General features: G+C 38.7%; 1 protein-coding gene across 2 annotated transcripts in view; it reads right to left on the reverse strand.

The window, feature by feature from the left end:
- Positions 1 to 18,942, reverse strand: part of il6r (interleukin 6 receptor) — a 78,338-nt gene that overhangs the window by 34,392 nt on the left and 25,004 nt on the right. For both annotated transcript variants that reach the window (XM_039751744.1, XM_039751736.1), the window contains exon 2: positions 9,961 to 10,215. In XM_039751744.1, the coding sequence (XP_039607678.1) occupies positions 9,961 to 10,215 (255 nt within the window). The remainder of the gene's footprint in view (positions 1 to 9,960; positions 10,216 to 18,942) is intronic.

The raw sequence follows: 18,942 nt of genomic DNA on the forward strand, positions 1-18,942 counted from the left end.
GCACTGAAGTGGTTTTTGCCTTGATACTCTGCCACAGATCTTTCTAAAAATGAGGACTGGTCTAAAGGACTTAGCCTGGTGGTAGAACATTCAGTATTGTTTTTGGTGCTCTTTAAATTTCCAGGGAAACTTTTTTGCCTTGAACAGATCTTAGAAAAACTGCTACTCCTTAATATCTGCAAAGATTCATGACTGTGAAAAATCTTTATCATTTGGAAAATATGAATCTGAATGTGGCCTGGTAGAGCCTCAAAGATTCAAAAATGGCTTTTGTCATACATGTGCGTCTATGGATCGGACTCATCTGAGATAGGTAATACCAGCCAGGTGCTCTTGTTAACCTTGTCTTCTTTTATTTCCTACACAGTAAGGGCAACTGACTCCGCCTCTTCTGGTCCGCCGCCTATAAAGCCAACAGCTGCCGGAAGGAGGCATTCAGTTTGGAACAGACTCCACCACAGGATGGAGCTCCTTTCACCGTGATCAGATCTCAAAAATGTATTTAGCCAGACAGCTTTCTTTTATTTAATATTCTTTTGAACATTGTACTGGTGTGCAAAGTGAGCCCTTTTCCTTGTTTCTTGGAGAGAATTAAACAGATACAACTGAGTTGGTGCCTGAATATTTACAGTGGTGTGAAAAACTATTTGCCCCCTTCCTGATTTCTTATTCTTTTGCATGTTTGTCACACAAAATGTTTCTGATCATCAAACACATTTAACCATTAGTCAAATATAACACAAGTAAACACAAAATGCAGTTTTTAAATAATGGTTTTATTATTTAGGGAGAAAAAATCCAAACCTACATGGCCCTGTGTGAAAAAGTAATTGCCCCCTGAACCTAATAACTGGTTGGGCCACCCTTAGCAGCAATAACTGCAATCAAGCGTTTGCGATAACTTGCAATGAGTCTTGTACAGCGCTCTGGAGGAATTTTGGCCCACTCACCTTTGCAGAATTGTTGTAATTCAGCTTTATTTGAGGGTTTTCTAGCATTAACCACCTTTTTAAGGTCATGCCATAGCATCTCAATTGGATTCAGGTCAGGACTTTGACTAGGCCACTCCAAAGTCTTCATTTTGTTTTTCTTCAGCCATTCAGAGGTGGATTTGCTGGTGTGTTTTGGGTCATTGTCCTGTTGCAGCACCCAAGATCGCTTCAGCTTGAGTTGACGAACAGATGGCCGGACATTCTCCTTCAGGATTTTTTGGTAGACGGTAGAATTCATGGTTCCATCTATCACAGCAAGCCTTCCAGGTCCTGAAACAGCAAAACAACCCCAGACCATCACACTACCACCACCATATTTTACTGTTGGTATGATGTTCTTTTTCTGAAATGCTGTGTTCCTTTTACGCCAGATGTAACGGGACATTTGCCTTCCAAAAAGTTCAACTTTTGTCTCATCAGTCCACAAGGTATTTTCCCAAAAGTCTTGGCAATCATTGGGATGTTTCTTAGCAAAATTGAGACGAGCCCTAATGTTCTTTTTTCTTAACAGTGGTTTGCATCTTGGAAATCTGCCATGCAGGCCGTTTTGCCCAGTCTCTTTCTTATGGTGGAGTCGTGAACACTGACCTTAATTGAGGCAAGTGAGGCCTGCAGTTCTTTAGACGTTGTCCTGGGGTCTTTTGTGACCTCTCGGATGAGTCGTCTCTGCGCTCTTGGGGTAATTTTGGTCGGCCGGCCACTCCTGGGAAGGTTCACCACTGTTCCATGTTTTTGCCATTTGTGGATAATGGCTCTCACTGTGGTTCGCTGGAGTCTCAAAGCTTTAGAAATGGTTTTATAACCTTTACCAGACTGATAGATCTCAATTACTTCTGTTCTCATTTGTTCCTGAATTTCTTTGGATCTTGGCATGATGTCTAGCTTTTGAGGTGCTTTTGGTCTACTTCTCTGTGTCAGGCAGCTCCTATTTAAGTGATTTCTCGATTGAAACAGGTGTGGCAGTAATCAGGCCTGAGGGTGGCTACGGAAATTGAACTCGGGTGTGATACACCACAGTTAGGTTATTTTTTAACAAGGGGGCAATTACTTTTTCACACAGGGCCATGTAGGTTTGGATTTTTTCTCCTAAATAATAAAACCATCATTTAAAAACTGCATTTTGTGTTTACTTGTGTTATATTTGACTAATGGTTAAATGTGTTTGATGATCAGAAACATTTTGTGTGACAAACATGCAAAAGAATAAGAAATCAGGAAGGGGGCAAATAGTTTTTCACACTACTGTATGTGTGGAACTTGTCGTACTTCATTCAAGCATATATTCCATCTCTTGACGGACTAAAAGACACTTTATCAAGAGGTCTTCAAAAAATGTCTTTTCCTAAGTATACAACTTCACTTTGATGGCAAAAACCAAGTAGAGGTTCGGATTCAGCTGAACTACTGTAAATGTAGCCTGATTATTAACTGTTGCATTCAAACAGTTCACCATAATTATTCATTTGATTCTCCTGAGCTTATTGGGTGCACTGGAGATATATCTTTCTCTCCTTAAACATATTGTTTGATTGATTTGTGCAACAGAAATTAAAAATAAAAAATAGAATTAATGTTATCACTTCACCCCCCCTCCCCCAACAACTGAGACAGTAGATGTTACAAGAGTTTGCTTATTAAGTAAATTAAATAAGTCACAAAAAATGTTTTTCATTCATGCTTTATTTTAGTAAATTATAACACTCAATATAATTTCAAACAGGTAAATATTTTTAATTAAACTTTATAGTCCTTATTTATAAGCACTATAAGACATGCACACCACCTAAAGCTTATTTCAGACTGTTTACATTTGAGACAGATAAAAAACACTACTAACTGTATTCAGTGAAGTTCTTCTAAAGAAATATATTTTGCTTAGTTTACTTTTTCTTTTTCATTGCATCTTTTTTTTTCTTGCCAAAACTGATTTCAAGAAACCTGACTGAAAGTTACATTTCATGTTGCCCAATGCTGCCATTTCCTTAGAGCTTCCTCCCACAAGTTAATGTTACAAGCTGCTACAATCCTGGGGATTCTGTAGCGTGTGAGTTAAAGTACACTTATGTGAAAATAGTCAATTACATTTTAATAGCATGTGCCTGCTTATCTATTACACCAGAGATTCTTCGTGTCCGACAGTCTATAAAATATGACATCACTTTTTCTTCACTTTAGTGAAGCCAACGATATAAATTATGAAATAAGACAATGTAAACACTCACACAGCTACCCTATGTACCTTATGAAAAACGCTACAAACAATACATTGAAAGTTATTCAAAACCTCCTATATTAATTGGAACAAAAGTAAACTTATTTTTTGCAATATAGTTTCATGGAGGTAAAAATGTCGCTCTAAACAAAACAAATTTTTCACCAAAAGTGAAAACAGCAGTTCCCTGGCCACTCTAAAGAGCAAATGGTTTTAATTCCTCTGATGATCAATTCAAAGATAGCATGAGCAAGAGCTGTCTGGTATTTGTTACAGTCATTTAAGACTTTTGTTTTAGAACTAGTAATCAATATTAACATCTAGAGGAAGGATGAACACTGTCACTGAGTTAATTTCTACATAACTTCCTATTCTATGTTTACAAATTCATATACAAAGTGTTTCAAACTTGCCTTGAATGCCACCTCATCAGTTAGACAGGAATTAAACCACAAAACCACCATTATGCAGGTGGTGAATCCAAGATTATCATGCCATTTATTTTTCGGTGTAGCACTAAAGCATTTCATTCTTTGAGGTTAAGTAACTGAACATCCTGCAGGCAGCTCATGCTGTTTGTATTTTATTGCCTGCTGATATGTTCTAAAGATCAAGAGACTAATGATTTTGTTCAGTACCCGACCCTGTACTTACATGTTATTGCTACAAAAATGTGTGGTAAATTCATAAAATGTTTATATTTACTTGAAATATGTGATTAAAAAAGAATTTCAGGAAATTAATACTTAATACAATCTATACATTTGAGTCACAAAACACAGATATCTACCATGTTTTATCCTTATCTTTTTATGGTAATGCATATTAACAAATTCTTAATGCACCAGACCCTTATGTAAATAATTAATTTGCTTGTAAAACAGGTGTAAGAAGTTACTGAAAAGTTTATCTACATGATGAAATCATTGGAACTTCACTATACCTAATAACTGTTTTCAGAGCTGCATAGTGCTCACATTAAGATATTAGAACATTAGTAAACTTGTGAAGACAACAGCTCATTCAGCCCAACAAGCTCATCCATCCTATTCAGCTCAGCAAAATTCTCTCAAGTAACATCAAGTATTCATTTTAAAGTATCCATAATGAATGCAAACTTGCTTGCAAATGGTATAATCCATAGTAAATATTCACAAAAAGTTAAAGGAGGTGAGACCCACATCCGCCCTACAAAATGTCACATAAGAAATGCAGTGTACACTGCAATTTCAACCTTCCCTCAAATACAGGGTGAGTCAAAATTATGTTAACACTAATGGATTATTTTTATCTCGACAACACCTTTCCAGGTCGATGGATAGGTCGTGGTGGACCATTGCCATGGCCTCCACACTACCCTGATTTGACACCCTGTGATTTCTGTTTATGGGGTTTGGTGAAGGAGATGGATGGCCGGCTTCATATTCCAGCCATCACCCCTAGGCCGCCAGGAGGAGCTCTCCCGACAGCATGGACGGGCCCCGAATTCCAGCAGGGCCTCATGGACTATGTAGTTTTTATGCACAGCCCTGCTGGATACCCTGGAGACCACTGGGAGTCACTGTCGGGAGGCCAATGGACTCATTTATGCCCTATAACCCGGAAGTGCGTCATAATCCTGTGACAGAAAGAAATGACGTGCTTCCGGGGTGAAGATAAGGACTATTTACCCTGACCCTGAAGGAATAAGGACTTGTGAACTGTTGGGCAGGAACACCTCCGGGTCAGGGAATATAAAAGGACTATGGGAGCTCCCAGACGGCGAGCTGAGCTGGGTGGTAGGAGGGCAACGCGTCTGGGAGTGGAGGATTGTGGTTTATTATTATTATTATTATTGTTATTGTATTTGGTTTATGAGTAGTGTGGAGTGGAGGGTGCTTAGTGCACATTATTATAATAAAAAGAATTATTGTAGCACTTTTACCTGGTGTTTGGCGTGGTACCTGAGGGTTCAAGGGAGCGATAGCTCCCCCTACTGCTACAGCGTGTATAGCAGGAACATTTGTGATATCGATGAGCTAAAGTACAGAATATGGACTGTGGTATCATCTATTCCTAGTGAAATGTGTGTCTGGGCTTTAAATGTTACTGTTGCTCGATGTTTTTTGTGTGTTGAACATGATGGCGAACAGGTTGAGACATTCCTGTAAATCATCTTGCACATGTGAAGTATGTTGTGTGAATAAATTGTTTCCATCATTCAAATGTTAACATAATTTTGACTAACCCTATATATTTCTACATCTGCGTCTAGGACTGGTACTTACTTTTGAAACTTACTATAACAAGGTATTACATTTTGAGATTTTCAACTAAAGATAAGGATAAGTTCAGTTCTTTCCAAGTCAAAATTATTTCTTCACAGTCATGACATGTATTACATTTGTCACATTATATTGTATTCTGGAGAATTTTTTATAAATAAAAAAAATAGCTAGCCTGATTTTGTATTATAAAATGGAACTGAATTGAGGCTAGTGTCCAAATGTGAAAGCAAAAGCCTTAAAACTCACAAATACAACCAGTATGAACAGCAAATGTTTTGATTTAAGAAAATGTGGCTGCATTTTATCCTACTTTTGTTTTTTTTTTACTCTGTTAAGGCTTGTAACAAGTGATGCTCTGCACAAAACTCTGCTGAGTGCGTGATATAGCAACACAGCTCTCAGTAATTCAGGAACATCATCTGAATGGAGCACACATCTACCATGATTCACTATACCCACCAAAACCCAACAATTTCTCCTAAATAACATCTAATTCTCACCTATTACATTTGATTCAATTGTTTTACGTAGCCTACAGTGCAAGATTCACACTAATTGGCAGCATGTGCATACATAACTATAATCTCAACTGAACCAATCACAATACATTGCATGTTTTATGAAAGTCTCAGAATTTTGAAAGGACCAAGCCACATGCACTTACTGTAGTTTACAGTGCAAATCAATATTCAGCATCACACACTTTCTTTGGCATGTTGTGTGCACGCACAATATAAAAGTATTGGGAAAATGAACAAGACAGATTATTCAATCAAAACAAACCATTATGAAACAGATTTAAGTGACACAAACTAGTTATCAAATTTATAACACATACATGCTAAATGATCATGTGACATTTTTCAGTGATTATTGTCTAGTTATCTGCAGTACAGAGACAGGAATGCACTGGGCATCAACATTTAATAATGTCAATTGTAACAGCATTTAGACACAACATTTTGAAGTGAAACTACACCCTAGGGGCTGAAAGATTGCCACAGCAAAGTGAGGAACACTGCCAATCTCCTTTTTAAATGATCGAATTTCAATAAAAAGCTTTACTTTTTGTTTAGTTTAGGGGTTTTTTTTTATCATTAAACAAAATGAATATGCTACTTTTCAGTATGTGTGCAATCTCAAGATGTGAATCAATACTTGGTAATACTTTTAGCTTGAAAAATTGATGTATTTGGTAAGTTGTAAAGCTTTTGTTTAACTGTTTGGACTGGCCCATTTCACCTCCATTTTAAAATGCTACATAATTTTTAAAATTTAGAAAAAATGCTTTACTTTAGAACACAATTTCACATGGCAAATGAATATATTCCATGACTCTGCTCTGGGTTTGATTTTGCTACTTCTCTTCATAACAACCCTACTAGGTGCATGCTTATGAGTCTGAAAAATAACTACAGTTACTTAATTGACATTAACATTAAAACTTAACTAATTAATTTAACATTAAAAAGACAATACATTTTTAAATTATACAGTAATTTTGATGACCCGGTATCTTCCAAATATAAAAAAAGGGGAAAAAACAGAAAAAATATGAAGAAACAATAATCAGGACACACAATATACAGACCCAGTAGTCCGTAGAAAACAGCTAAGACATAAAAAAGCAAGCAATAGCTTACAAATAAACCAAATAACCTCTTTGCAATGCCATACATTATTTCATCAGATCAAAAAAGAGTGGGTGGCGCAGTAGTAGCGCGGCTGCCTCGCAGTTAGGAGACCTGGGTTCGCTTTCCGGGTCCTCCCTGCGTGGAGCTTGCATGTTCTCCCCGTGTTTGCGTGGGTTTCCTCTGGGTTCTCCGGTTTCCGCCCACAGTTCAAAGACATGCAGATTATGTGCATTGCGCGATCCTAAATTGTCCTTGGTGTTTGGGTGCGTGTGCCCTGCCCGGAGTTTTGTTGCTGCCTTGCGCCCTGTGTTGGCTGGGACTGGCTCCATTAGATCCCCCGTTAGGATATAGCAGGTTGGATATTGACTGACTGACAAAAATGAGCAAGAGAAAGCACCCAGTTCTGAAAAGTAATGGATTTATGACCTGATAACCAACCATGGGATAAGGAATGAAATAAGGAATTAGAAACCACTGGTCTAACCAATCAGACATTTTTGTAGAGATTAGAAAATGTGCAAAGATGAAGGAACTTACTGTGTACCTACGCTATATGACCTAACAAGAAGGAGGACTGTAATATCTGTGAACTTAAAATGGGCAGTAAAAAGGTCCAATGATTATTTTTAACCATAGACTAAAACATGTCCCTAATTATTGTGTTCATCTTATAAATGCCAAGCAAGATGATCTGCCATTCCATCCGGGATGGATATGGGACAATTGATCCGGAGGTGCTTCCATCGGGCTATGCTGTGGCACTGGAAATACTTCTAGTTCTGACATTAAAAGAAGCTGTCCAACCTCCTTCAGGGAGTCAGAGTCAGAAGAAAGGAAGGCAAGGGTCACTGGAGGGATGTGGATAGAAAGAGAAGAAAGAAATAATAATTTGATGGGAATTGTTTTTGTGCAACCTTTTCAGGAAACCTTTGTGAGGTATTTGTATAATAAAAAACCCTGTTTTGATCCGATGACTGTATTTGTGTTGGTTGTGTCGAAGATTTGGGGCTCAGTGGTGTCCCCTATCTGTCACAATATCTAAAAGACTAATATCCACACCAGTACCATGAGTCTGTGGAAGATTACCTAAGACAGAGACAGTAACTTACTGCAGCTATCTTAAGTTTTTGGTATGTGACAGTGCAAACAATCTTCTACATTCTGATAATTTCACTTACTTTGTTCATTATCTTATTCATGATCCCTCAGAATCAAAGACAAAGCAACCCAGATCCCTATTCAAAATGAGAATATTTTACGAAAGCACAAATTAATATAGGAACCAACATTCAAGAAAATATTTATTTGAATCCTGTGAAGAATTCCATTATTTTGGTCTAATACTACCTTTAAAAAACACCAACCACCATGGATGGCATGGATGGCCTGGCATCCCAACCAGGATGAACCCCATACCCTGTCTCAGCTAGGAGGCTGGCATGGTGTGCCAACATGGACTGGAATTGTAGTTGGGATGGATAGAAGATCCCTGCCCAGCCAGGAGGCCTGTATAACAAAAGAACTGGGGGAGACAGCCTGTCACAACTGTATGCTCCCCCCAACACACGAGGTGGCAGCACTCCATAACTGGTGCACCCATTCATGCACCTAAAGGGCATACTGGAAACCCATACTGGTCCCATTAGACAGCCCTTCTGAGCTCCATGGATGCTGCCATCAGGAGCTGCGAGAAAGGACTATCCCTATTTTGGGTGGCTTCCATCTAACCTGGATGTGCTTCCATCAGATATTGTCTTAGCAATAGAAGTACTGCCAGGTCCAGGATAAAAGAGGTCACTATGCTTGTGATTAGTTGTGCCTTGAAAAAACTACAGAAAGGTACTTTGTATAATAAAAATATATTTTATTGAAACCCTTGACTGTGTCTGTGCACTTGTGTGTGGAGTCTGGGGCTTTAACACACCCCGTACTTGGCACAATATATGTACCTAATGTACACCAATCAGCCACAACAGAGCACAATGGATAACTAAGATGACAGCCAGTACGCATCTAAGAGTGCTGGTTGTCAACAGCAAAAAACAGGGCTTCCTGACAATTGAGCTTTGTGTCTTCCTTGAGCTTTTATTCAATTAAAATTTTTATGATCATGCCTCTTTTTTTACTGTCTAGAACACCGCTCCGTCTTCAGTCATCCATCAATCCTATTGGTTAGTGGGGTTATTCACATGACCTGTCAATCATTTCTGCTGCATCGTTCATTTGCATAAAGCATGCTTGAAGCAAAGCGCAGAGAGTGTACAGAAAGTTAGCATAATATTTAGTAAATATTGACAAATAATGTATTGATAACAAGGAAAATCTGTGTCAGCTAATTTTCTTATTTTGGGTTGATTTGAAAAAAGCTATTTCTAGTTTCTATTTCAGCTACATTCCTCTGAAGATTCAGGTGTTACACTCACTGCATTTGTTTTTTTTTTTGTGAATCCTCTTTTCCATAAGACAGTTGCTAGAACCATACAGCACCCCATCATTCGTATAATTAAACAATTTGAGTAACGCACCATAAGCACAAAAATAATGTTGTTAGCACTTAATACTGAACTTGTGGACAAGCCCATTAGCCACTTAACTGGAACTCTTACTGTTCTGCATTAGATCATTACTGTAGAGGTGAGTATTACTTTTTATCATTATGAATAATGTTAGGATTCATAAGGATATTCAATTCAGTAAGTCAAGATGTTAACACAAAGCTTTAATTTACTAAAATGCTACAATAATGACTCTGATGTGCTGCCTAATAAGAACATGATGCAAAAGCTACAGCAAAAACTTAAATTAAGCAACATAAATAAATGAACAAGAAATAACTGTTATGACTGAGCCATTACCTCCAACGGATATATTCTGCGTGAGTACTAGGCCCCCATCTCTGAAGCAGGCATAACTCCCAGAATCACTAAGTCTCGTGGCAAAAATATATACTCTGTCTCCATCGACTGTTCTCTGTGCATTAGATTTCATAGGTCTCCCATTAAGCTTCCATTCTGTTGTGGATAAATTTCCTCTTGCGTCACCACTTACAGGTGCACAATCCAGAGTCATATTTGTACCTAGTGCCACCAACTGTGTATTTGTAAATTGCACTGTGGGGAGAGAAAAAAAAACACTTAAAAACACAACTGAAATGTTTTAATTTTCTAAATCAAACACTCAACTAAGCACATTGCTATGCAAGTCACCATTCAGTGATTCTTCATCACGGGTTCATTCAGAACACTGAACAGTGTATAGCACAAGTTACATTTATTATCACACAATTGTATAACAGAGCTTTTCAAAAATGAGAAGATTTCACAATTTCAGTTACCATCTTTCAGGGGAACAATTAAACAAACAATTACATTTAGAATTTTAAAAGGGCATGCAAATGAAATACTATTGTCATCTGTGTAACTGGCAGTGGCTGGACCAATCACTGGCCAAGAATTCACCACCGCCTTGTTAAGCTGTAACTATGCCATTACACAATTATAGGAGCAGGAAGTAAGAAATTTAATTGAAATGGAAATAAAGCAAAAATGTCATGTTTCCTGTTGGCTAGAGAAACAATGGCATAACTGAACAGTCAATTTGAGCATTTATCATAAATCTGTGTACTGATGTTTTACATTTTGATTTGAACCTTATTTTATTGATTTTTTTCATTAGTGTTTGGAAGATAAGCGTACACCAAAGTTCCAAGTCCTTTACATTTTTTTGAAATTTGTCTTTTCCTTTCCTAAATTCCTTCTATTTTCTCTCTTGTTAAGTTCTCCAGGTCCAAAGGTAGAGAAGCATCACTATTTTGTGACACTACCACTATCACAGAAGGAATGCTTTTCTCAGAATGATGTCAAATGCCACTTTGACAGATCATCTTTATAAAAAGCACACATTTTATTAACACAGTCCCGCACAGCACACAGTGCTCCCAGCACCAATCACCCCTAATACGGGCCTTTCTCACACTGTCTGTGGGCCGCCTTTTCCTCTCTCCACGGGAGCTTCGTCCTGCTCCTACTCCTGACTCTAGCTCCCAGACTGTAGGAAGGTAGCCACTTTTATGTTCATCTGGACGTGCTCCAGGTGCTCGATGAGGATGTTCCAGCAGCACCTCGTGGTGTGGCAGAAGTGCTGCTCTTGCACCCAGAAGCACTCCGGGTATCCCTGGAAGGCTCTTCCTCCATCTTCCCGGGTGTGGCAGAAGTGAATGTTTCCTGGGCTCTCTGAGGCTCGGGGCACCCCCTGGCGGAGACCACAGGTCCCAATGGGCTTGAGCCTCCTTGTTCCTCTGCAGATCCAGGGCATTTGCCACCTAGTGGCCCGGAGGACGTATATGCCACCTTCCCAGTCCTTCCAGGCGTCTCAGCTGGGTCTGTCCCCCAGCCTCCTGTGACAAAAGTCTGTCACTGTCTATTTTTCTTTATATTATTTCTAACTAATTTCAAATTATCTGAAAATTTGGATTTCCACTTGACCATTTTATAATTTCCTTCTGTGGCTTAAAAGAAAGCTATCACCATTTAATGCATTAAGAGTCCACATTTAACACAATTAAAGGTAAAAGGTTTAAGGGTATAAATAATTTTATGGCCACTGTACTAAAAAAGGAAGTTCACCTAATAAAACATGTAAGAATTTAACACTTGCCCTAGTCTGGGCTGAGCAGGATTTAGTACACTATCAGGTACTTGAAGCTACTCCATTTTTCATGAATATCTCTTCTCATCATCTCAGCTATCTGATAACTTAAAGACTGCTTTTGCCCTCCTCTGCATTTTGCCTATGAGACACATATACGTGCTCTAACTTACATGCTCCACCGAGCCAACTCCCACTTGGACAAAGCTGGTGCCACAGTTAGGATAATGCTCTGATTTTTCCTGTGCTTTTAACACCATGCTGCCTCATTGACTTGGGAAAAAGCTCAAAGCTTTGAATTTTGATGCCCCCAGAATTTCCTGGATGATGGACTACCTGACCAACAGAAAACAGTTTGTGAGGTTGAGGGACTGTGTGTCAGAAATAGTGGTGTATAATACTGGAGCACTTCAGGAAATTCTCCTGTCTTTCTTCCTGTTTAGCCTTTACACAGCAGACTTCCAGAACAATAATAGTTCTTGCTATCTACAGAAATTTTCAGATGTCCTATTCATAGATTTCATTAATAAGATAGATGAGTCGGAGTACAGGAAGTGTGTGGAGGACTTTGTCTTGTCCTGCAGGTACAGCAACCTGCAAGTCAACATCAGCATGACAAAAGATCTGGTGGTAGACTTCAGGCATGCCAAGGAGCCTCGGAAACCAAGTCGCTATTTAGAGGTAGGACGTGGAAGTAGTACAGAGCTACAGGTACCTGGGGTTTAATATAAACAATAAAGTGGACTGGTCTGACAACACAGTGACGGTATACAAGCGTGCAAGAGCAGACTGTCCTTCCTAAGTAGACACAGGTCTTTTGAAGTATACAGCAAGCTTCTGGAAATGTTATATAAGTCCATAGAAGCAGTGTGTTCTATGCTGCAGTCTCCTGGAGAAGCAACTTGAGCTCAATGTCTGAAAAGACTCATCAGGACAGTCTGCTCATCACAGGGTGAATCTGTTGTGGAAAAGAGGATGGTGGAAAAACTGGATGTCATCATAAAAAATCCCTTCCATCCCCTCCAGGAATCGCTCTCTTGGATCACTTTTACCCACAGACAAATTTCACCATACTAAGAAACGCCTCTGGGGACTGTTTCTGTCCATTGCTATCAACCAAATCAGTGCATTCTCCAGATGTACTCATTAAGTTCGTTTTGAAATATCTGCACAATATACATTTTATTTATGTATTGATTTAGTTTACTTATTTTTTGACCAATTGATTCATTGGCTGCATTATTTGTTCTGTGAATCTGTACCCTTGCTTTTTATATTTCTGCTGCTGTATGCATCTGAATTTCTCAATAGGATTAATAAAGTTTACCTAATCTGAAGGGGATAAACATTAAACCCATTCATCCACTAGACAACACTGTGTTCTATGTTAATATTTGATCCCTTGTTCTCAAATTGTTTAAGGTATTTGGGCCTACTTTACTATTACAATTCAAGTCTTTTTGTCAGTGTTGTAATGTGAAATTTTGCATACAAGTTGATAAATATTTTGTATGTCTTTATTTGTAACTTAGACAAAGCAATGTAATATTAGTTTTACATTATAAGAGCAATGGTTTAAGAACCCCTTCCCCCTTTTCGGGAATTTTTTGTAATTTTACGACAGGATTGGGGGAAGTGTCTCAAACAAGTTTGATCAATACTTCTCTGCTAAAGTCTCTCAGTCAACCCCCACAGGAAAGCCAGGCTGCCTAACTGCCAAGCTTTAGCTTAACACATGGTTTGGAGGGCAGGTAAGAAGGTGTTCTATCCCCTGTTGGTCTAAAGTATGGCTGTTTGGAACTGACTTGTATCAAAAGCCTTTAAGTACTACGATGCCCTATTGGCTCTAGGGTTGGACAGAAAACCTATAAATTTGCTTGCTTTACCTCACTCTCTCTCTCTCTTACCAAACTGATGAAAGACCATCTCACACCATGAACTGAAAAAGAAAACATAATGAAGAGCACAGCTCGGCAGCCATACTGAGACAGGCATGTGGCCTGTTCTGAGTGCTGCTAACTCAGGCAGCTCTAACCTCTCTCTCTCTCTCTCTCTCTCTCTCTCTCATTTCTCCTAGGGCACGAAGCAGAAAATGGCCGACAGTGGGGTAACTCGCGTTGAAATCGTAATTGAGGAACTCCAAGCACTTGATGAACAGATTCAGAAACTCCTGTCCCGACGGAAATACCTGAGAAATCTGAAGTCCCGGCTGTTGGATAAACCATCCTTGCCATCTGGAACCGGCGAAACATCAACCCCGCGTTGTGCCGACCTCACCCCCGCGTCTCGTAGGAGCGACGCCGCTGCTGACCTCGGTGGATTTCAGCTATGCAGGCGGGGGTTCAAGGCCAGAGCACCTCCATCGGCACAGGCGAGCATTTTATCTCAGAACCGGTTTGACTCTCTCTGCGTCCCCATTTCTACCGTTAGAAACCTTAATGTCGCATGCCCTAATGCAAAATCGTTTGTTTCTTGTTTTCCCGGTGCTCGTGTCCGAGATGTAATGAAACGTGCGCCAGTAGTCTACGAGAAACACAAGGAGAGGGCAGTTGGATCAATCGTCTTGCATGCCGGCGTAAACGATATAAGGCACCGACAATCAGAAATCCTGAAGGCTGACTTCGCAGCTTTGATTAAAGACACGAAGGAGAGGACCCCATCGGCAAAGATCTTCGTTTCGGGTCCACTACCTCTCGTCAGACGATCCAACGAGTACTACAGTCGTCTGCTAGGGTTGAACAACTGGCTACAGGGTTTCTGCAAGAAGAAGGATGTCGGTTTCATCAACAATTGGAATCTCTTTTGGAAAGGCCGCGTCTCTTCAAGCGTGATGGCCTGCATCCGAACAGTTTCGGCGCCCGGGTCCTCTCCGAAAACATATCAAAGGTAATTCGTTTTTCTTGACTATCTATCTCTGCTCTTAACCCCTTCCAAATTAATACTGCTGTGCCAGGACATGATGAATGTTTAATAGAGTCTTCCATTAAAGTGCACACCATTAATACTGTAATAAGCAATCTCAATGCACGTAGAAAACCTAGGAAATACGGCATAAACTCCAATAATCTAATTAAAATCACTATTTTAGAGGAACAATGTATTAAAACTATAAAAACAGATCACAGATTAAACAAAAAATACACACAGAGCGGCGCTAATAATAATAATTTAGTTCCTATTCCAAATAACAATAACGCACATAGTACTCATCTCTGCACCTCCGAAACATTAAATATGGCACTATTAAATGTTAGAGCTTTAACTAACAAAACGTTTTTTATCAACGATCTTATTAGTGATAAAAAATAGATCTTATTGCACTAAATGAAACGTGGCTTGTTCAGATGCGCGCAGTTTTAATCGAATCTGCGCCTCCGGATTACAGTTTTACTCGCAGACCGCCAGGAAAAGGGGCGGATTGGCTAACATTTACTCGAGCGATTAAAATGTAAAGATGTCAGTTTTGGTAAGTTCAAGTCCTTTGAGTATCTCGCCGTTGTTATCGGAGATTCTCAAGTTCTAGTACTATCCGTGTATAGACCTCCTAAATATAACGCGTCGTTTTTTGAGGAATTCTCTGACTTAATGTCAATTTTAATTACTAACTATGACACACTCCTAATAGTTGGCGACTTTAATTTTCATATAGATAATCAGTGTGATCTAAAAGTAAAAGAATTTATGAACCTCCTGGATTCTTTTGATTTGAGACAACTCATAAATCAGCCTACACATAAAGCAGGTCATACATTAGACTTAGTGATTACTAAAGGACTGAAAGTTGATATAAAACAGATCATTGATATTGGTCTATCAGACCATTTTCTTCTACTTTTAATATAGAAATAATGATAAAAACACTCATGAGAAGCATATTGTTAAAAAACGCTTCTTTGATTCGGCAGCAGCTTTAAAACTTACAAACATTTTAAGCAATCAGTCCGTTTATAGTGCCAGCTATAATAGCGAGGACAATGTAAATAGTAAGGTGGAAAGATTTAATTCTAAAGTGAGAGCTGCTGTTGACATAGTTGCACCTGAAAAGACAGTGAAAAAATCTTCTAGCATTGGTATACCATGGAAGACCCAAAGAGTGTCTGATTTAAAGAGAACATGCCGTAGAGCTGAGCGTCAATGGAGGAAGACTAAACTTACTATCCACCACGAAATATTAAAAGTCAAAATAACAGAATACAATAACACTGTCCGTCTTGAGAGACGCTGCTATTTCTCAAGATTATAAATAACAATGCTAGTAATCCCAGAGTCTTATTTTCAACAATTGATCGCCTACTAAACCCAGGTAGCTCAAAGGAATGCCTCCTAAGTGCTTCCAGTGAAACCTGTGAGGCTGTCGCTGTATTTTTCAATCAAAAAATTAATGATATTAGAAATAACATAGTATATCTCCCCAACACTAAGGATCCTCCTAAACCCCAGCATCCTATTATAAACAAATTAAACTCTTTCACTAGGATAGATTTACCTGATTTAAAAAAAATAATCTCTCAATTAAAACCCTCCACCTCGTCCTTGACCCGATACCAACAAGGTTTTTCAAAGAAGTATCAGGCGTGCTAATTGATAATGTTCTTGACATAGTAAATTCGTCACTAGATACTGGGGTCTTCCCAGACTGTCTTAAGACTGCTGTAGTTAAACCCCTACTTAAGAAACATAATCTCGACCCCTCAGCTCTTGAAAATTTTAGACCCATCTCCAACCTGCCCAGTCCTGGGCGGTCTCTTGGTCTGGAACCCCTACAGATTTTATTTTTTCTCCAGCCTTTGGAGTTTTTTTTGTTTTTTCTGTCCACCCTGGCCATCGGACCTTACTCTTATTCTATGTTAATTAATGTTGACTTATGTTTATCTTTTATTGTGTCTTCTATTTCTCTATTCATTTTGTAAAGCACTTTGAGCTACATTTTTTTGTATGAATATGTGCTATATAAATAAATGTTGATTGATTGATTGATTGATTGATTAAGTAAAGTTCTGGAGAAGGCAGTCATTATGCAGTTAAATGACCACCTAAATAAACATGCTATTCTTGATAAATTTCAGTCGGGTTTTAGAACAAATCACAGCACAGAAACTGCACTCGTTAAAGTAGTAAATGACTTGCGGGTAAATGCAGACAGAGGCCATTTATCTGTTCTCATCCTCTTAGATCTGAGTGCTGCATTTGACACCATTGATCACAACATTCTTAGAAATCGCCTTAGTCAATGGGTGGGCCTCTCTGGCACGGTCCTAAATTGGTTTGAATCCTACCTGACAGGGAGAAAATATTTTGTTAGTTGTGGGAATTACAACTCGAAGACACATGATATCCAATATGGTGTTCCACAAGGCTCTATCCTGGGTCCGCTGTTATTCTCAATCTACATGCTTCCGTTAGGTCAGATTATCTCAGGGCACAACGTGAGCTACCACAGCTATGCTGATGACACACAGCTGTACTTATCCATAGCTCCTGATGACCCTGATTCTATTGATTCACTAACAGAATGTCTGACTAGTATCTCAGAATGGATGAATAGTAATTTTCTCAAGTTAAATAAAGAGAAAACTGAAATTTTAGTGATCAGCAATAATGGATACAATGAGGCTATTAGAAATAAACTGGATACATTAGGATTAAAAGTCAAGACGGAGGTAAAAAGCTTAGGGGTGATTGTTGACTGTAATCTGAATTTTAAATCACATATTAATCAGATCATTAGGACAGCATTTTTTCACTTAAGAAACATAAGTAAAGTTAGACCGCTTATATCACTGAAAGATGCTGAGAAATTAGTTCACGCGTTTGTTTTCAGTCGACTAGATTACTGTAATGCACTCCTCTCAGGACTACCCAAAAAAGATATAAATCATTTGCAACTAGTGCAGAATGCAGCTGCTAGAATCCTAACTAGGAAAAGAAAATCCGAACACATTTCTCCAGTTTTAATGTCACTACACTGGTTACCTGTGTCATTCAGAATTGACTTTAAAATTCTGCTTATGGTTTATAAAGCCTTAAATAATCTCGCCCCATCTTATATATCGGAATGTCTGACACCTTATATTCCAAATCGTAACCTCAGATCCTCAAATGAGTGTCTCCTTAGAATTCCAAGAACAAAACTTAAAAGAAGTGGTGAGGCGGCCTTCTGCTGCTATGCACCTAAAATCTGGAATAGCCTGCCAATAGGAATTCGCCAGGCTGATAGAGTAGAGCACTTTAAAACACTGCTGAAAACACATTACTTTAACATGGCCTTTTTATAACTTCATTTTAATCGTAATTTAACTTAATCCTGATACTCTATATGTTCAATCTCCTCAAAATAACTATTCATGGTGGCTCTAAAATCGGTACTGACCCCTACTCTCTTTTCTGTTTCTTTTTCCGGTTTCTTTGTGGTGGTGGCCTGTGCCACCACCACCTACTCAAAGCTTCATGATGCTCCAACAATGATGGACGGATTAAAAAGCAGAAGTCTACGTGACCATCATCATCATCAAGCCCTTCCGTGAGAATCCTAAATCCAAAGAGGACTGTTTCATTTATGTTAGGTAGAATGCCCAGAGGGGACTGGGCTGTCTCATGGTCTGGAATCCCTACAGATTTTATTTTTTCTCCAGCCGTCTGGAGTTTTTGTTTTTTCTGTCCCCCCTGGCCATTGAACCTTACTCTTATTCAATGTTAATGTTGATTTATTTTGTTTTATAATTGTGTCTTTCATTTTTCTATTCTTTAATATGTAAAGCACTTTGAGCTACTGTTTGTATGAAAATGTGCTGTATAAATAAATGTTGTTGTTGTTGTTGTTGTTGTTGAAGAAAGCCCACCAAAAATGAGGACCTTTTACGTAACTAACAAGTTTGTGTGCCACATGAAACTACACATCACCATTTATCAGGTTGTATGGTTGCCAATATTCAAATGTACTTTGTATATTGTTATTATTTATGAATATTATCAATAATATATTGTTTAAATTGTAACTTAACTCCTGCTTGTCTTTTACTACACCTAATTGCCTGAGGTTATATATGTAGAAGGGAAGGTGGGGAGAAGTTATATGGTACAATACCTTATAAACAGTGCTATGTCTGGGAGATTTGAGGCATTCTGACAAAGGCTACCTATTAATAATACAAAAGAGGAAAGTAGAGTAATAAATTTCTCTACCAAGACAA

Source organism: Polypterus senegalus, chromosome 1 (genome assembly GCF_016835505.1).
Source record: "Polypterus senegalus isolate Bchr_013 chromosome 1, ASM1683550v1, whole genome shotgun sequence".
Lineage (NCBI taxonomy): Eukaryota > Metazoa > Chordata > Cladistia > Polypteriformes > Polypteridae > Polypterus > Polypterus senegalus.